The sequence below is a fragment of the Cygnus atratus genome, chromosome 10 (assembly GCF_013377495.2).
Source record: "Cygnus atratus isolate AKBS03 ecotype Queensland, Australia chromosome 10, CAtr_DNAZoo_HiC_assembly, whole genome shotgun sequence".
NCBI lineage: Eukaryota > Metazoa > Chordata > Aves > Anseriformes > Anatidae > Cygnus > Cygnus atratus.
In genome coordinates, this window is record NC_066371.1 from 3898271 (window position 1) to 3919180 (window position 20910).

Consider the following 20910-nt stretch of genomic DNA (forward strand, 5'->3'; position numbering starts at 1 on the left):
TTCTGCCTTTATTTTTGAGTCAGATCTACTATTTATCTCTAAAACTGTTTTGCTGTGAGGCTCACATTCTGTCACTGGCAAACGAAGCAGAGACTGCCAAAACAGAAAGATACCACTCTTCTTCATTTTGAAACCTTTGTCAAAGTTCAGAAAAGATCTTAGAAACACCAACTCCACTTTTAAACTGCTCTTGGTCCAAAATGTTAATGTAATTTCAGGGCATACTTAGTATTCTAAAACCACAAGGAGAAAAGAATAAAAGAAAGGATCTGGAAGTTGGCTATCTAGATCAGGACATTTGGAAAACAAAAATAAGGCTAAAACTGAAACAGTTACGAGGGCCACAGAAAATGTTTTGAAAATGTTTCTCATTACAGCTAGACTGCTATGAATATTAACGTTTAACAGCATATCTGAATAGAGCTGGTGGCAGCATCTTGTGCAGTAAGACTACGCTCAGGGTTGGTGATTTTCAGAGCGCAAACATAAAGGTTTCTGACACTCCACATTTTTGCACTATTAGATAATTACATGAACCAGCCATGCTGCAAAGGCCTTGGGGGTCCCTGTACCTACTCAGCCTTGCCTCTTCAAAACTTTTAGGGCTCCCAAAGGATTCTGATCATGCAAAGTGGAAAAATTTTCCGACCTTCAGGGCAGCAAACCCTTGAAAAACAAATCCTGTTTCAATAAGTACCTCTTGTCTCCTAGCAGCAAAACTCGGTCTGCTTAATAGATAAGATGTACCTGCTTCCTTCTAAACTAAACGGTTGGTTTCCACAATACACACAGCTCCCTTCGCTTGCGCCATTTTGAAATAAGGGTAAACGTTGACTTATTTTAATAAGAAAAAACATGTTAGTGTAGACAAACGTACATCAGTCTCAGCCCCATGTTTTGTGAGAGCGTGTATTTCCACATGAAACAACACAATACACACTTCACATGCCTGAAAGGGTTTTTTCTTTAAAACTGTTTGGTTTTCATGTTTCTGGAAAGTAAAGATTCACAACTCCAGGATGTTCTGGCTTTCTCTGCAGTAGGGAATCAGCTCCATGTGAAAATCAGCAAGGAAAACTTTACATTTTGAAAATCGTAACTTGCATCCAGGGGTTTCCACAGTGGTTTAACAGTTGTCTGATTTCAGCACTTCCCTGGCAAGAATGTCACTGATGTAAGATCTCCGAAATACAAACATTAGTTTTTGGGAGGAGAGCCCTTGCCATATTCAGGTTTTCTGGTGTGGGAAGTTTCCTACAGACATCTTCAGTTTATATCACGTAAAATCTGTGATCTTTCAAGCTCACTATTTCTCCAAAGTGTCATTGTGAAGTTATTGTGCAACATGCATAGGCAGAGATGAGCAGTTGGAACGCACCACGCAGAAGTCACGTAAAATCTTTTCATACGAAATCTTTTCACATTTAAATGATGTAACTTTTCTGAGCTCTCATTCAGCAGCCAAATAAAACTGAATGAAGATTATACATACTAGAGAGCAGCTCTCAACCTCTCCAATACCACAACAAGCCATTTTTGACCTGCACAGGCAACTTGATGCTCAACCTAGCCTGACTGTACAAGGTTTCTTTTTAAAAAGAGTAAACTTATTTTTATTACAGTATTTAAAACCATGTACATTAATTCTAAGTAATTTTCTAAAAGTGCGCATGATTTTTTTCAAGTGGTATATTCCAGGTACTCACCACATTTGCTCCTTTTCACTGGGTAAACTTTGTCATGCCCTTGCTCTAACTTCGCAAATGCCTGTTACACCTCTCTGCCCATGGCTTCATTTTATCTCAACTCCATTCCCAACGAAGTAACTCTTTGAAATCTGTACTGGGTATTTCTCAGTATTAGAACCTCCTTTTTAGAAACACGTGTTCTAAAGCAACATAAAATCTACAGAAAATACAAGAGCCCTGAAACTAAAAGGCTTCTGTAAGTGACCACCACCTCCACAAAGACCTTTACTACTATATTTAAAAAAAAAAAAAAAAAAAAAAAAAAAAAAAAAAAAAAACCACCTCAATTAGGATCAAATTAAAGCCCAGAATCCTGTCTCTAAGAGCACTCAGCTGGGGTTACTCATCTTACACAGATAAGAGCATGGTCTGTTTGCAGGGACTCTCTCCTAGCTCCTGATAATCAGTAATTTGGAAACTTCTGAGACAGAGGCCAGTAACAACAGCTGGGTTCAGCATCCAGAGATGCTCTGCCCCCTTCCTGAACCCACATAGAGCTTCGGTCTCTACAACACCCTGCAGTAGTGCTCAGCAGGGAAAACAACATTCTCCCAACCCTTTTTTTCTTTTTTTTTCTTGGGGTTCATCTGACCCAGAATTGAAGAATATTTTATTTAACAGACTGGGATTTCCAGAAGGCTTCTGGTTTTGAACTAACACGTATGTTTTAAATGGGAATTATTCCTTGGCTTATAAAAATTTAAACGGTGCTGTAAATATATAAACAGGGCAGCTGCTTACCTAACAAATAGTGGATGATCACAAAAGCCTGCTTGTCAAATACACCTTGTGTGAGCATTAAGAACTGTTTGTTTTGGAAGCTGTACAAAAGCATCTTGCAATAATCCAGTGTTGCTAAAGTGGAGAGAACGGAACGCTCCACATTATTCACACTCGTTCTGCCAGTATGAAAAGTAAATCCATTTCCATTCCCCCTGCTGAAAATAGGAATATTTTTCTCATTTTTAAGAGCAAATGGTTGGACTTCAGGACTTTCAGAAATGTAAGAAAATGCGTAGAAAGGCTCTTGGATTTGCCACTTCAATTGGTCCAAAACACACCCATGCAAAATGCCATGCGTTAGTTCTACCTGGCAGGTTCGCAACATCCGTGAGCATGGAAGAAAGGGAAAAGATGCTGAGCGATCACTAGCACTGCAGGACGCCCATTCTCCGAGACGCTGGCTGACCTCCACTACCACTGCACTCACTGTACAAACTCCTCCAGAACATGCCTTTTAATTACAGCTTGTGTTTTACGTCCCACCCATTACCACTGAGTTAACTACAGGCTGGATTTAAACATTATCATTAGCTACAGCGTCTAAGATGTGTGAAAGGGAATTAGGCATACATAATGACAGTTCTCTCTCTCTAAATGTTTAAATAAGGGAGGAAAAGACAAAGAAATTATATAGTACTGAATGTGGTGTCTACATCATAATTTGATACCTGCTGCACGTTTTTGTGTTGCTGGGGAATTTCAAAGATGCAGCATTTGTGGTCACAGGCCAGAGCACAGGACTGGATGCTTTCTGGGATGTAGCCTCCTCTGAAATTTGGAATCCTTTTGTAGCTTCAGGCGAGCAGCAGCCACATCTGGGCCTCGGTCATGTACTCAGATCACAGGCTTGCACATAAAAAAGCAACTGCTCACCAAAGCTAGCTCAACATCAAGTGAAGAATGGCCCAAGAAAAGCCATTAAAACACAGCTAGTTCTCCCTTACCACACAGAGGAGTGTTCATAATAAAAAGGACAATAAATAACTTCAAAACTCTCAGATATTGTAGTGGTGAGTTAAGATTACTACGTGGACAGAGAGCACTGAACATGATTGAACGCATTTCCTAAAAAGCCCCAGAAATAAGAGCATTATCTTGTATTTCTCTTTTTCCATTTTAATTTAGGAATGTGTTCTTATAGCCAGCATTCTTCTGGGTCTTGCCTGTGTATTATTCATAAATAAAATACAAACATTACTATGACCTTAGTTATGCGAAGAGATGATGAGGAGGAAGCAAGTTATGAGATTGGCTCAAATGATGCCAGTCTTTCACTTATGTGTCTGAAAACAGTTAGATCTCTGAGGCAGGTAAGTAGCTGCTAATCAGCTACACAAAAGTATGTATAGAACCTCAGGAAAGGATGTTTGTGTTTCTGTTGGGTGCTATCTTTTACTTCTTACTCAAACATTCCTTCTGAAAGACAGGGATTGATTCAAATTTTTGGTGCAGCGCGATCTGTTGCTGGTCTACGATAACCTTCTAAGCATCCGCTCTGTTGTTCCATCAACCTTCTGCTTGTACATGCAGAACTGAGAAATCCTAGCTCAACTGCCAAGGCAGAGTCTACCCTCTTGCAAAATACTTAATGTGAGTGTCATCTCAGTCATTATCATTATGCACCATCTATACGGTGGTTGGTACTGACATTTTAAGACTGACATTTTGCTTGGTCCACTCTCACCGGCTGTTCTGCTATCTTCTGTTAATGCAAACTCACATTGCTACCAGCAGTAAAAATAAAGGACTGAGGCGGGTTTACTTGCTTTCTACTTTTTTAAAGTCAAACTGATGTAAAAAAACCACCTGGTTTCTTACAAAGATCTCATAACCAAGAGTAAAATGATGCTAATCTTTATAAACAATATCGGAATCAGTATCTCCAAATGATTTGATTTTCTATCAGACTGGAAAATTCACAGCAGCAGAAAAAAAAAATGCAGGCTGAATGAAACCTGCTGAAAAAAAAAAAAAAAAGAGTTTTGCAGACCTTCCAGAGTTGTCATTGTGTCCATGCTACATCCCAAAGTACAAAAATGCCGTGTCCTTACCCTTCCTATGACAGGCCAGCAAATTTAAGAGGCAGAGCCTGAATGCCCAGTAAGTGCTCCCGCCCCAGCACTGCCCTGGTGATGTGAGAGCTGACTGAACACGAACGACCTTCCTTGGCTGTGGCAATGTAATTTCAGCCCCGCTGGCAATATACTGGAAACCAAAGCGCCTTTCTGTTTCAAACCTCAGCCTTTGAAAATAACATTAAAGGCTCCTGTGGAGAGACTGCTTCTTAAAATTTCTTTTTTCCAAGGGGGAACTGAAATGTGCCTCCAGTAGGGAAAGCTCCATTTGTGCCTTCTCCTGTGGGTAGTGGCAGCAGGAGAGGGAACTTCAGTTCCCTGTCAGTGTTCCCAGCTCCTGCCCAACTGCACGACTGCAGAGGCCTTCAAAGGCTTCCACCACAATTGATTTGTAAGTAATCAGTTCCTACATAAACGTCCCACTAAAGTCTGTCACAGAATTCAGCACAGCATCTGCCTAGCCATGACTTCAAATGAAAATATCATGAAAGGTCTCGTCTGTATTTTCCATCCACATATTTGTAGAGCTCCAAATAGCGTAAGGACCCCGGTACGGACATCACTGAAATCAGCAGAAGCCCTGCCTCTGGCTTCGGCAGGAATGGCCTCGTGCATCCTGTACCGACAGCTCTGAAACACTAAGCCTCACCTGCAACAGTTATCGTTGAAGACAGCACCGTGTTACCATCGCTACGTACTCCAGCACGGTCCTGAGTGCACGAGGCACTTTATAAGCTCACGTAAGGAAGGCGGTGTGATGGCGGTCACAAGGGACTCCCACCCGGAGCAGATATCTCAGAGCAGCCCCTCCAGGAACCACTGCACGGATGGATTGCCCCATCACACAAGGCCACAGACAGCGCCTACTGAATGGGTGGTAGCGCTCAGGTCGCTCCGTGCACCCTCAGACCATGTCGCCTGGGGCTTTATTTCAGATGAGGTGTTCATGGAGAGTAACGGGCGTCCTGGCTATGGCCGCCAGAGCGTGGGTGCCCAGGAGAGCGGCGTGTGGCCTGGTGAGGGGTGGAGGACAGGGCACTGCAGCACGGCGAGGGGCACAAACACAAATGTTTTGTCCCCGAGGCTTGGGGAGCACACGGAGGACGCCTGGGCACCGCTTGCACCAGACAAACGTGGCACCACAACCGGCAAGTCCCACAGTGAGAGGCGCTAACCAGCCTGCAGCTCCATGGCCAGGGGGTGTCCAGATGCAGCTAACCAACAACGTGCGTGCGCAATCCCCAATTCTGCCATAATTCTTTTAAAAAAAGGCAAAAATCCGTTAAGGATGTGCGCAGCTGAGCCGTGAGGTGATTTGTTGCGGGGGGGGGGGGGGGGGGGTTCGAAGGGAGGGGGCTCGGCGGTGGGAGGGGCTCGGCGGGGAGGGGCCTCGAGGGGCGGGGCTCAAGTGGGTGTGGCCCTCGAGGGGGCGGGGCCTCGAGGGGGGCGGGGCTCTGCGCAGGCGGCGCCCGGGAGCGCGGCGGCGGCAGCTGCGGGGCCGGGCCGGGCGCTGCCCGGGAGCGGCGGGGGTAACGCGGCGGCGGGCCGGGCGCTGTGCCGGGCGCTGTGCCGGGCGTTGTGCCGGGGCTGCGCCGGGGCTGCCCGGGCGGCTGCAGCGGGTTTTGCGTCCCGTCCCCGCGCTCGGGCCACTTTGGGCGGGCTCACGCCCGTACATCTGCTCGTTGCTGCCGTTCGCTCGCTTCCCGGCGGAGCGGAAGGAGGATGGGGTTCGAGCTGGATCGCTTCAGCGGGGACGTGGACCCCGACTTCAAGTGCAACCTGTGCAACAAGGTCCTGGAGGACCCGCTGACCACCCCCTGCGGCCATGTGTTCTGCGCCGGCTGCGTGCTGCCCTGGGTGGTGCAGCAGGGCAGCTGCCCCGTCAACTGCCAGCGCATCTCCACCAAGGAGCTCAACCACGTCCTGCCCCTCAAGAGCCTCATCCTCAAGCTGGACATCAAGTGCGACAACCACGCGCGGGGCTGCGAGGCGGTGGTGCCGCTGCAGCAGCTGGGCGAGCACGCCGAGACGTGCGACTTCTCGCCGGCCAAGTGCCGCAACCGCGGCTGCCGCCAGGTGCTCAACCTCCGCGACGTGGAGGCGCACATGCGGGAGCGCTGCGAGGCGCGGCCGGCCGGGCTGTGCGAGCAGGGCTGCGGCTTGGTGCTCACCCACGGCGAGCGCCGAGCCGGCGGCCACGGCTGCCTGCGGGCCCTGCGAGCCCACGGCGCCGCGCTGCAGGCGCGGGCGGCGGCGCTGGAGAAGGCGCTGAAGAAGGAGGCGCTGCGCGCCGGCAAGCGGGAGCAGTCGCTGCTGTCGCGACTGGCGGCGGCGCAGCTGGAGCTGCAGGTGACGGCGCTGCGCTACCAGAAGCGCTTCACGCAGTACAGCGCCCGCCTCGACGCCCTGGCCCGCGCCCGCGCTGCGTCGCCCGGCAAGGTAAGGGGGGCACAGCCCGGGAGGGGGGTGTGTGACGGGGGCGCTGTCGGGGAGCCCGCCCGCCCTGTCGCGATACCGGGGGGTGAGGTGCGGAGCCTCCCCGCGGGGCCGCGGGTCCCCTCAGGGAGCCTCGAGGAGCTGGAGGGGGCTGAGCCGCCGTGGGGCTGAGCCGCTGTGAGGAGGCTCCCCGGGGTCACACCGGGCGGTGGGAGGCAGCCGGGTGAGGCTGTGCCTCCACGTCCCCGGAGCCACCCCTGTGGGGTCCCCCGTGCCCCCCGCCAGCCATTTCAGGCTCCGGAGCAGCCACGTTGCGGTGCGAGGCTTGGGGTTTTTTCCAGACCCCCACTGGGTTCTTTACTTGGTTTAGGAGGAGAAAAACTACCTTGATTTCAGGCGGTCAGAAATAAACTGTTTATAAAGTGGCCAGAACCAAAAGGCAGAGCTGCCGCGGCCCCGAGCTCTGACGGGGACGAGGCTCCCCAGCGAGGGTAGCGCTGGAAGCCAGTTCTCTTTTAAATGAAGACATTCGGAGTCCTCCCCGTGACCTGGAATGTGCCAGCACAGACCCAGCAGTATTAGACTGCCTGAGACTGTCAGACATCTGTAGGCACACCTCGAGAAACACTGGGGCTCCAAAAGCTGTGTAATGAAAACAAAACTTCAGTTTTCTCTCTTTTTTTTTTTTTTCCCTTAAAGAAATCCAGGGCCACACAACCCACCGTGTTTTGCTAGCTCCAAGCAGAAAGTATCCCAATACTGACAGTACTGTTCTGACTTCTGGGTGTAACGCAAGCTAAAAACCTCAGTAAAGCTGCTAAAAAGATCAGGGCCTTCACATACGTTCCCGTCAAGGTTCAGGGCCGTTCTCTGTGTCCCCTTTCCCTGCAGCCGCAGAGCTTGCGGCCCTAAGGGCTTAGCGGGTGGCAGCGCAGCCCTCTGCACGGTCCCACTGCTGGAATCGTCCCTGCATCTCCCCCTCCTCACCTCTGACCTGATGCCAGCAGCACACCTCTGTTCGTGCCCTGCCCCTCAGTCATTGCTGTGTGGCTGGGGTTGGTAACTTTTGCGTTATTTTGCTCCATAAAGCGTAGTCAGCTGCTATTAGCACGAAAGGCGCTCCTACAAAACGTTGCAAGCGTGCAGGGGAGATAGTTTCCAGCCATGCTTTTTATCAAATTTGTGGACACAGCTGCCCAAGACGCCTGCATTGGTTTCCAGCCGCGTTACAAAAGGCTGTTATGCAGCTTTCTGAGGCAGTGCCTGATCTGAAGAAAGCTGGAAGGTGTCATGTCACCACAGCCTTGTGGTCTAGCGGTCAATCAATTACATGTCTTTCACAGCATTTCGGGCAGCTTTCCAACACCAACAGCTTTAGTCTGCCCAGCTCCCAAAGAAGTACAATCGGGAAACTTGCATCTTTGTGCACCGGAGAGTTTGTTCAAAGACCTTCGGTAATCACCTAGCGCAGGGGATGCTTTACCAATTTGGGGATGTGGCTCGCTTCCAAGTTTTTACTCGGGGGTTGTTTTCTCAGAGGCGCTAGCACAGGCTGTGCAGTGCAGGATGCAGATTATAAACACTCAGCGGGGCGTTATGTGCTTGCCTAAGGATTAGGTCTCTCAATGCCTGGATTACACATATGGTAATACAGAATAACAGATTTCAATTTCAGAAGTGATTGCTTATTCAAAGCATGCAGCGCCATTGCTATCGTTATTTTGCCGTCATCGATATTCGTACTTCGTAGGCTCTGTTATAAGCTGTAATTGTTTGTTCCCTGTTAAAACACAGACCTGGCACTAATCAACTGAGTTTGTTGGCTAAAAGTGATGATTCCAGAACTCACTGTAGGATGTTCTGGGTTCTCTGTAGGCAAAGAAGAAAGATCTTCTGACCTACCTGATGGGTGGTTGCTTGTTGCTGCAGATGTAGAGCCAGTCTAGAATAAATCAGAGGGCGTATACCCTAGTCAAAACAGACAAAGTGCCCACTTACAGTTCTGTTTAAATGCTTAGGTACAGGGGAAACATGATAGTGATGGATGTAAGGCCATTTCCATCACGAAGGACCCAAACTTGTGGTCTTTTGGCTGGGGCAACTGTTTTTGAGCAACTTCGGAAAGCCTGGTCTGGGTTTGTTTTAGCATAGACCCCCTTTGTGGTACCAGATGAATCACTTCGCTTTTCTGTGCTTCCATCTCCCATTTCTGAAGTGAGTTTATAACACTGCCACAACTATATAAAGACACACATAAAATATATATTTTATACACACAGAGTTATCTGAAAATACCTCACAATTTTGTAAGTCCATTAAACAGCTAGAATTGCATTAAGTGATTCCAGTTGCGTTTTCCATATGTACTCTTCCCCATCTTCTTAGCCACTGAGGGAATGCTTTAATTTTACAGTGTATTTACTGAATGTCTGATCCGTGCTTGTTCCAAAAGACGAGTTTGAAGGTTTATTTAGAGGGCAACTTTACTCCTTGGTTGAGAGGTGAGGCTTATTGTGGGCAAGCTTGAGGAGGGAGTGGTAGGGAAGGCAGTGTGTTTTTCTCAAAATTAGTATTGCCTTTGATCACCCCTGTCAATCCTGAAACATCAAAGTCTAAATAAGCAAGAAAAACCTCATGCTATTCAAACAATGCTTAATCCTTGCTGAAACATACCACTGTTCACACCTATTGATAAGCTGATCTAGTCGGTCCTTTATGTACACAGCCAGCAAAGTCCTTCGGGAAGAAGTGAGTAGGGGGGGATCAAAACCAATTTACGGAGCTGGTTCCAGCCCAGGGGGAGCAGACGGCACAGCGCAGGGTAAAGGCCGTGCGTGGCGATGTCTGCTCTCAGGATGGCATTTTAAACTGTACGGATGTCAGTCTACACAGGGCGAGTAGAGGCTTTAAGGCCTGCCAAAGCAAGATCTTTGGAAGTCTGGTCTTAGGCCCTTCTGCTTTCCTGATGACCAAAGGCAGGGACAGACTTCCAGTAAATACATCAGACAGATACGGGAACCAGTTCACGATCTGGTGTTTAGGACCCGAGGTTTAATGCCTCCGTGGAGGTGGCGACACAAGTTCTGATTGCGTAAAAGCCAAACGAAGCCCTTTAAAACAAGATTGCATTTTTTCTCAGGCTGTCCCCGACTAGGCTCAGCTGGGCTTCGGTCAATAAACAAGGAGCTGGAGTGCTTCCTGGAACAGGCAGCGCGGCTTCGCCACGCGATTACCAAACAAATCAACCTTCCAATAGAGGAAGCAAAAGGCAGCCTATTAGCACCGCATTACCCAGCTGGGAAGCAGACTCATCTCAAGAATTACTTTTAAGAGTCCTGCTCGGCTGCGGGAACGCACAGTGCCGGTAACCCTCGGGTTTGCCGCAGAGCCAGGCGTGGGGCAGGGCTGGGGGCAGGCCGCGGCCCCTCCAGTTACTCACTGCTTGATGGTTGCTGCACTGGAAGGCCAGATATGGCAGAGGAGAAAAGAAAGGCAGAGCCCAAGACGTTGCTGAGGCTGAGAGGTGAATCTGCAAAAGTTCCCAAGCGTTGGAGCGACGCGCCGCCGCCTGCCCTGTGCCTGGGTGAGTTAGCCCAGATGGCGGAGGTATCGCTGGGCGGTGACGTGGGGCTGTGCTCTGCAGCCACAGAGAGGACGGAGACGGCGCACAGACCTGTCAGGACTGACCGGAAAGTTTCTTAAAACCCCTGTGGTCATTTTTCAGGAGTACTTCAGAAAGGCACTGCATTAGGGTGGGTTTTTCCCACAACCTTTGACTGGTTCAAACTTACCTGCTTTAATACTTGTTCTGCTAGGCGTATGCCATCAAATCAGAGCCACGTAAGGAAGCTTTAATGAAAGCATTCAGCTTTAATTACAGAAGTGTCTTGAGAGCAATGTTGTAATTGTTTCTTGATTGTTCTAATTGATTTGCCTTCTTAAAAAGGCATGACAGGGGAAGCCAACAGCGACACTAGCATGTCCTTGTCCTTCAAATGCTGAATTACCAGGCCCTGAAAGTGGCCTCCCAGGACTGGAAATCTGCTCCTTGAAATCCTGCCTGACGTCTGGGTTTGAAGACTTGCGGGGCAATAGCCTTTACTTCATTTTCCAGCCCTCCTCTGGGTACCTGATTCTTACTGGTGCAGAGCGTAGGCAAATTCAAATAAAATTGGTTGGAACGCATTCCTATTTCTCTTTAACAGGTCCAAGTTTGCTTATGGGACCTACAGGAAAGATAAGATCACAAACTGACCAGAAAATTGCACACCAAAATTTCAGGTGGAGGCCGCTGGTGCAGCAGCCCCGTGGTGGAGCCTTGGGCATGCGGTCAGTGGGGCTCTGCTGGTTTACACCGGGAGGGAACTGGCCTTCGTTATCACCCCCAAATCTGAGAGTAATTCAGTAATCCAGGATCACTTCGACATTTTTTGTGAGTTTAATTGACATTAGTATTTGATTGGCAACTTCAAATCGATCTGTTAGAAGAAAAATGCACAAACTAGAAACATCTGCATCAAATTACAATGTAACTGTTGTAATTTTTGTCATTAATCAGTTATGAAAACCAGACTCGTAAGATAACTTCCTCAAACTTTCTTGTGTTCATAACTTTTTCACCCTTTCCATAAAAGAAAGAAAAAAATCTTGGAGGTAGCAATGTTCAGAGAAATCTGGAGATGCACCACATGCAGTTCTGACTGTCCTATTCTTATTTCTAAAAAAAGATTTATTCAAATGGCTTTTGTACTGGCGTACTGTTGTATAGTTTTGTAGTGTAGTGTTATGAATGATGGCCACTTGATTGCGATTGAAATTAGCGCATTGTGAGGATTTAGTTGTATTCAACAGTGCCTGCACTAAACTTTGTCTTAGTGAGACATACAGAGCTGAGTAGCATCACAGTGTCACAAAGGATATTTTTGTGTACGTTTTTATAGAAGTTGTACTTTACATGAGCAAATGTGCAGTTAGGAGCAAGCTTGGGTAGGCCAGGATAACGGAGCACAGCTGCTCCAGTATTACCAGTCTGTCCTGTCTGTCTTTGTGGTGTGTTTTTTGCCTAATCAGAGAACTGTTCACTGCAGAATTTCATCTTTTAGGGAATTACCATAATGATTTTCAGTCCTGGAGGATTTCTGTTTTGCTAGTGTTTTTTTTCCAAAGAAAAATGTATTAGGAAGCTCTTCACAGCAGGCACTGTGGATAGCCATTAGCATCACAGGTCTTTTGCAGGATTTGTAGCAGTTTTCTTTAAAGCTGTTTTCTAAAACTCACCAGAGAATTGCTGTTGTATAGCAGTTCATAGTTGATACTTTTTTAAACACTGTACTGCAGCTAGCACTGGAGAGAAACAACAAAAATGCAGTCCTTCAGACACCCTCAAGCACTGGAAAAGTCAAGAATCCGACTACTGGAAACATGGAGTATTTTACATAGCACATCACGTATGACTGGGTCAAGTAGTTGCAGGAACAGTATTGCATATAAATATCTTCTGTTGCTGTTAAGTGTCTCTGCGGATCTCAATAAAAAATACGCATAAATCTCGGAGGGCGGCTTTCGCAGAGGCGCACCGCGGCGGAGGCTGGAGCGCCCCCGCAGATGTCGTTTTTCTCCAAACTTCATGGGAAAAGAAAGTAACAAAGCAACCTAGCAGACCCGGATGGAAGTGTTATCTGCCCTGCTCACCGATGCGCACAAAGTTTTGAATATGTTTATCTGTTCTTTGCAGGGCGAGGAAACCAAAGCGCTGACTCTTGTCCTCCATCGTGACTCAGGCTCGCTTGGATTTAATATTATTGGTGGCCGACCATGCGTGGTATGTTAATTGTTAAAATATGTTTGCCCTTTCCAGTTGGGAAAAGCACGTAGGTCAACACTTAGAGGAAAAATGCTGCTGACAAGCATTTGGTTCTCTGGGGATTCTTTCAGAGCAAGTTTTATGGTCAGAGTTGGATTGGAAGTGTATGATGGCTGTTACGTCTGTACTGTCTCTTCCCTCACAACACGTTTAATCTTGCATGTGGCCACCGCTAGGAACACTAATGTAGGTGGAGTGTAACTCCCCAAACAGGGAAGGAACCCTTTGGTATCTCCTTCTCAGACCATTCCGCTTTGAAGATAGTGCACGAGTTCAGAACCCGCAGCTTTGGGCCCTTTACAGTTCGTTAGGAAAACATTACTCTTCTCTCTACCCAAGATTAGGCAGCCCTCTGTGCAGGTGAAGAGATATAACTTAACCAACCTACTTTTGAATTCCACAATTTCAGCAGATGTTTCCTGCACCACACACTCGCTAATGTGTTTTTTCTTGATGCTTGTTGGCCGGGGCTGCTGCATATGACTTTAATTAGATCAAGGAGTGGATTATACCTTGTCCTAGTAATTTAGAAAGTATTCAGAAGTACTTCTTGGCCTCTTGGAAATGTGACATTAATCACGATTTATTCCTAGTAAATTCACTTGAAAGTTATTCTTTATAGTTAACGTTTCTCAATTACTTTCCCGAGACATGGTTCTGCACCGATAGAAGCTGATTTTGCAGTAGGCAGAATACGAAGACCCCTTGTTAGGTAGAAGTTGTTTTCCACAGTTTTATTTGTAAGCCTCCAGAGGAAGAGCTGTGCAGCTAAAAATAAACATGCACCGTTGCCTTACGTTTGATGTGCAAGCAGGCTGCCGTCTCATTGGATTTTACATTAAGAATAATTATAATGACAGTTACTACTGAGCTGGCCTAAGTCAGAGGAAAATGATTACCATGCAGCTAATGAACCTAATGAAAGTCCATTCCTGGTTGTACAGTTTTTCAGAATGGGAGTATCAGGTGTTCTCATTAGCACAAATAACCCCATATTAAGACATCCCTAAGAATATTTATTCTAAATTGCGTACACTGTTATGACACAGACAAGTTTTAGCTGAGGGAAAATGAGAGTTAGTTCAAGGTATATTATATTTTTCTTTTCCTCCCTAAAGGACAATCAAGACGGTTCATCCAGCGAAGGAATTTTTGTATCGAAAATAGTCGACACGGGGCCTGCTGCTAAGGAAGGAGGGCTGCAAATTCATGACAGGATTATTGAGGTATGCGAATACACTGTCCAGTCTCTTTTAATAGTATGAATTCCGTGTCAGGGCTTCAAATGGCATGATGTTTTAGCGTGGGTTTGGGAGAAATGTACCGTGGTAAACACTGTCTAGAAGACATGTCTGTTAAAATATGCTTGACTTGACTCAGTGCTGACCTTTATGGCTTGAGGTATAGTCCTTACCTAAATATAGAAACCAGATTACGGATGGCATGTGCATGTCCTGACTTTCTGAGGAGTTAGCATCTATCTGGTATGCCATAGATATTTCTTTTTAAAGCTATTGGAAACTTGTAAGTTATTTAGTTAAAACCATATGTGAAATAGCTGTAGCGTAAACCATGATTTTATTTATCTTGGTTTCTAAGACCAAGGATAATGTTTTGAACAGTCAGAAAAAAACCTACGCTGAAGTTTCCCTAGGTTTTATTGTAAACCTGTCTGAGTAACTCCCATAACGTTGTTTGTAAGTCTTTCTATTATTCAGATTGCAGTCTGAATTTCTTCTCATTTTGCCAGTCTTGACCTCAGTCAAAAGTCCTTTCTGTGAAAGAGATGGTTGCTTGAAATGTTTGTCGTAATTTGCAGCAAGTAAACTTCTTTTTTTGAGAGAGAAGGAAAGGTTCGTTTTCATGAAATGCAGCTGATTGTGAGTCAGTTTCCATTGTTTAGCATTTTACAGTTAGGAAAAGTATTCTTCACTGCCTTATTTTTGTAGGCTGGAGAAACTTTGAGAGTCTATTGTTCAAAAAGATAAGTGCGGTGTTTGTTGCCAAGGATATCATGGAACAGCCAGTTTCTCTAAGTAATGGAATTCCATTGCTCTTATGTTTTGCAAATGAGCAATAAACAGCTGTTAAGGATTTTCTGTTGGCAGGAGACAATGTGTATTTGCTATTTTCTGTACTGTTATGGTAAATTGTATTCACAATTTAGTAAGGATATAAAATATTAATTAAGTTTCTTCATATGGAAAAGAGTGGAGCCACAGTAGCAGAACTATAAAAAGATAAGAAGCTGAGCTGTGAAATGATCCAGAGTTGCTTAGACTATAGATATGATATAGCAATTCTGAAAAGGTCTGGACAATTTTGTGAGAACTATGCAATTTTGTTTGAACTGAAAATTTTCCCATAGACGTACATTTCCCTAAAGCATATTTGAAAAGCTGACATCTGTTTTTGAAGCAGTGTTTGGTCACACAAATGAAACGACCATGAAAAACAAAACTTTGGAAAAAATCAAATACCCCAAAGTTAGGAGATGTCTTGGTGTCTTTATGCAAGCTCAGCTCAGTCTGCTTGAGCGTGAGCGCTGTAACTCGGGCTGCAACTGCAGGCGTGCAGCATTTTGTTGGTAGGATTTGGCGGGGGAGAACAGGGACGGCTGACCTCCACGGGCTCTACAGCATCTGCTCTCTTGCGAGGGACCTCCCTCCTTGCTGCTTTTCTTTGCTCCATTTTTCCACAAGTTCAGCATTTGGCAGTGGTAGCACAGGGCAGGCTAAGCAGCTAAATACTGCTGTGCTGTACAGCCACTAGGAACCCGAGAAGAACTCAGAAGAAAGCAGGCGGGGTGGGATTTCGTGCTGTGATGCCTTTACGAGTAGCGTTTGTGCAGGCTCTTTCCCCCAATTCGTAGTTACATTTTAACATGAGAGAAAACTCCAGAATAAAGGCACAAGGGGAATCTGTCCTGTTTATAACACACCAAGGGTAGCAAGAAGCCTTGCGCAGGAACCTCTGCGTTGACAACTCTTGTTGTGCTGCCACAAATGCATTTTCATGTGCACTCTTCTCACCTTTAAATATCTGCAAAATGCTGATGAAAAATTAGCAAAATTATTGCTGAATTGTTGACCTTGAGAGCATGAGTTTGGATTAGGAATGTCATCTTGAAGAAGATCTCTGCATGGTGCCCAGCTGATGTGTTCTGGTTCCCCCTGTGGAGTACTCTCTGCGTGTTCTAACTGTGATCTTACAAAGCCCTAAAAATACGTGCACTGGGGACATCAGGACCTGAAAAGAACTGTTTCATTCTGTACTCTGTGCAATTTGTATTTATTGCACTTTAAGTCTTGTCCAGGTAAGGAAAAAAGAGGACACCTCCTGCACCATGGCATTTCAATCAGCTTTATCATACTACTAATTATATTAGATAATTGAAATATCCTGTAAATTTTCTAGATGAAAATTAGGTGATATCCAGTGATAATGTCCTTCTAGAGGCAGATGTTTTTATTGCCTTTCCAAAAGGAAACTTTTTAACCCAAGTTTGATTTTTCAGTTGAATTGCCAGACTCATTTACAGATACAGGTGTAGCTGTGGACTCAGATGGAATTCAGCATAGATATTAAAGCATACTAGTGGGTCACATTTGCTTTGAGAAGCATGAAATATGGTAAAGATAGATAACTTTTAACTATCTAGAACAGAGTTTGGCTGTCAGGGACATGTGACTTGCTCATTTATTATTAGGGTTGTAAGTACCACCGGCGTGATTTTAAATAGACCCTTTCACAAAGAACTGTTACTCCAGTATAAGCTGCTGAGCATAACATCTCCAAAATTGATTCCAGAATCCATGACAGTGAACATAAAATGCAGTAAAATGTAAATTATTTGATTTCCTTTTGAAAATGTTTATCATAGATCTTACAATAGATGTGTTTTGGAGCATGTATAAAATAAGAGCATTGTTTTTCATTTTCCACAAATGTCAAAACATTTATTACTTAACAGGATTAGGCAGTATAAAATTTAGATGCATGGTGCTGTTTATAGCTGATATCAAATGCTGCTTGCAAATTCTGTCCCCCTGACAAATTGATACTGAGATAAACTTTGAATTATGTCAGAGATAGTTTTTAAACATTTTCCCACTCTAACATGGGTTTGGATTTTCTGCTTTATACCTTTTAAAAGGTTAAATGCAAAGAAGTAAATCAAGTTTAAGAATTGTCTTGAATTTTCAGTAAAAACATTTTTTTTGGCCCTTTGTATATCACTAACATAAGCAGTGCCACTGTGAGGTGTGTTCCTACTGCGAAATGACATACATCATCAAGATGAATGATGCGTGGTTCGTGCTACTCGGCCTGCAAAGCACCCAACAGAAAAAATCTTTTTCCCTTGTACTTCATTTTACTAAATCTGTTAAATAATAAAGATATTTAGTGTTTACGTAGGACTATGAAGAATGCATTATGGCTATTAACCACTCAATTACTTCCCTTCGCTGTTTTATATTATCCTTATTTTGCAAATGGGTAATCTGAGGTATACAGGAAGATATCCTGAGAAGCTCTTGTCAGGTCAGGGTTAAAGACTCGGATCTCAGTCTGTTCATTATTGCTTTATACCTATGTCTGTTTCCAGGTCTTTCACAATTACTGTAGAAGCAAAGAAATAATGATACCATGAGATTTTCTGTGATTCAGCTGCAGGTTTTTCATGCACTGCTCTGACTTACACACTTCAAAGCAAACAGCTGATTTAATCCATTACTAGTAATTTACTGAATTATTGTTAAGATGTTCCATAGCAAATCGCTGTATTAAAAACATGCTGAAACTATTGATTTTAATGCAGAGGAATTACTGTTCTCACAGATTACATTTTTGTCAGGGTAACAAAATGGTCCTAATTTCCTCTTATAACAGAAGTTGGTTCAAGTCCCAGACATGAATGACTCCTCTATGCAGCTGCCTGGCATTTCTTAAGACAAAATTAGATTTCCAGAGTTTTTATTTTTAAGCACATCAGCTCTGAAAGATTGTAAATTAAATACGGCATTCTCTTCTCACTAACTAGTAAACTTGTTTGTTTAGCTTCAGGACTGTTTAGAAAGAAGTAGACTTTTGAAACGCTGACTGCTTGCCACCTTAAAACATTTTAAGTACAATTAGGGTACTGTTGAGGTAGTATAAACTGTCATAGCTGCACTGAAACCTCCAGGATTTATGCCACCTGGGACTTGCCCAGTGTTTCATGCTGCTCACAGGAAGGATCATTAGTTTAGGAGTTGAGAACATGTCTTAGTGCATTTGATTGATTTTCCCCAAAGCATGCTCATTTGCTACAAGTTATAGGCTGCTTTTCTATTACGTGGATTTCTTCACAGGTTACGCATAGGAACAATGAAACTTTTTAGCAAATGTTCTACTGTATACTTGTAATTAAAGTTTACAATTTGCTCTGGGTTCTCCGTTTGCCCTGTAGCATATAGGCTGCTTTAGCAGAGCCACTTTCTGCTCACATGAGGTGGCTTTTGGCAAACCATGCATGGTTTCGGAGTTAACGGCATAGCCTCCGAAAAGCCGAGTTTGCACAGAGAAAGCACATCAGCCAGGCAGGAAGGGCAACGAGAGGAGCACTCCCAGGAGCGTGGCGTACGTTTCCGTCTCGGTGAAATATAGATGCTAAGAAAGATCTGCTGCTTTGAAATGGAGCAAGTGGAGAAACATTTCATGTGGTCTGCTGGTATGTGATGGGGTCTAGTTTTTCCATGTGGTTGAGTCTCTGGACCGATTCTGTGTTGCCAGCCCAGCTTTCTTGCTAGCATGCAGTTATCCCTAAGCAGTATGCCCAGCTCAACTTACCACTGCTCACAGGAGACTTCCACAAATAATCAGTAAAAAAAATTGTTAACTGAACGTGGCCTTCAATTTCTCATTTGCTGGTGAGCAATTTTTAAAATCACATCAGCTTTAACATGGTAAACCTGTGCCTGTAGCTACTTACAGAAATCATACTGCACGCATTAGCTGAACCATGATAGGCAGAGAGGTTAAACAATTTTTTTCATCGTTGTGAATGGCAGAGTTCAGCTCCGCAAACAAGGTTTACTATGCAGATACATACGCTTACTTGGTAATTAATTTTCTGGAAGAAAACGTTTTCAGACAGCAACTTAAAATTGAATGTTCGTGTTCCTGCCAGGACATGCAAGAACATTGGAGAATTTGTGGAGAGGGAACACAACGGGGCAGTGAGTGCAGCTGTAGCAGAGCCAGCTTTTTTTTTTTTTGGAGATCGTACTCCTGGAAGATTTTCCAAGTCCTTTGTCCGTATCTGTTAATGGTATCACAAAGCAGCATTACGTCTGTGCTAAAACACAGGCCTTGCAGCTTGGTCACTGCTAAATGGGAGTAATAATAACCTTAAGAGGAAAATGTAAATGAAAACAGAAGGTCTTGCTTATCGCTGCGTTTTTTCATCTCAAATGCATTTGCTTGATTCCACACCAGCGCTCCAGCCTGAGCTGTGGCAGGGAGATGGGGAAGCAGGGGGATGAGCCAGACAGCAAACAGAGGGAACTGAAGAGGTGTAACAGACAGACATGCTAAATACTGAACTGCTGTGCTCCGCCCCGCCAACAAAAAAAGAGAAATCAATTGGATGGAATGAAAATCTGAAGTGCTGCAAAGAAATAAACAGCTGTTTCTAGTCTTAGGGACCTCTGGGCCCTGTCTCTTCACTGAAGCAGAGCTATAGTTCTAAGCACATTTCACGTTGTAATGTCTGAAAAAGTCCTGCACATTCCCCTCAGATACCCCCACCATTTTATTGCCTTCCTGTCACTAGAAGCCCACAGCATGCTGACCCTAACCTTAAATTATCCAAAAAAGCTCCCTAAGCTCAGGAGTAGACCCCCTCTGTGTCACACTTTAACGGGATTACAGCATCCGTGCCCCTTTCTGCCTTTGATACAAACACAAGCACTATGGTAGCTTTTCATAACACTTTAAAAACCAAACAGCATAAGGCCAAGATTGTACAGCACCTGCCCCATGCCCTAAAATTTTTTTGTTCTGTTTATCAACTTGCTCAGTATTGCAAGGATCGGGACTCAGAAAGGAAATGCGAAGACCTCTGATAACTCCCAGCCCTTTCACACCTCCGGACTCACATGGGCGACTCGCGTATTGCAGATCACAAGGCTCGCCAAGCAGCTCCTCCATTCTCCCCCAGTTGTATTTCCCATTTCCCAGTAAACAAATCCACGCTTCGCGTGGTTTCACCCTGATAACATCTCACACTGGAGACAAGCCTGGAGTGTCACCTCGTGGGCCGCAGGAGCCATGGTGATGTTGCATGCCCACGTTGGGCCAGGACACGTGCACCGAGGAGAAAATACAACTTGAGAGATCCAGATTTTGGCCTTATGAACCATCACCCTTTCGAAGTGAAATATAGCCATTTCGTATTCTCTAACTAAGCACACAGCAACATGTCGGACTCCAACAACTCTTTTAGAAGAATGCACGTAGAACATATAACAATGAGACAATTTAATCTTTTCACATGTGGTACAATTTTTTGCATTTCAAATCATCTCCTGCTCAGTTTTCCACATTTGAAGCCAAACCGTTATGATTAACTGTTATATTTTATTTTTAGATTTCTGGATGCTCTGAGTCTTTTTAGAGAAAACACAGAACATCCTATCAACTATTTTCACACATTTTGTTCATATCACAATAATTGAGCAATCAGATGCAATCATCCCTAATTTAGGACATATGTAGTACATTACCATGTCAATTGTACTAAAAGATAGGCACAAAGTGAGAGCAAATTAACTAGAAAAAAGCAAGCTCAGACCATTGCTATTCAAAATGCGCTCAAGTAAAATTTGTGTAACTATTCATTTGAAATTAAAAGAAAAATGGAATTTGTCCAGCAAACGTGAATAAAGCAGAATGTGTGAGGGTGACCAAATCGTCCCAAGATCCTGAATCTAGAGCTGCTGATCCTGCAGCTCTAACCCAG

General features: G+C 44.8%; 1 protein-coding gene across 1 annotated transcript in view; it reads left to right on the forward strand.

The window, feature by feature from the left end:
• Positions 1–6057: 6057 nt before the first annotated feature.
• The window catches only part of PDZRN3 (PDZ domain containing ring finger 3), a 131969-nt gene continuing 117116 nt past the window's right edge, over positions 6058–20910 (forward strand). Inside the window, exons 1-3 of the mRNA XM_035546945.1 lie at positions 6058–7045; positions 12777–12863; positions 14024–14131. Of these exons, the coding sequence (XP_035402838.1) occupies positions 6329–7045; positions 12777–12863; positions 14024–14131 (912 nt within the window). The 5' untranslated portion in view covers positions 6058–6328. The remainder of the gene's footprint in view (positions 7046–12776; positions 12864–14023; positions 14132–20910) is intronic.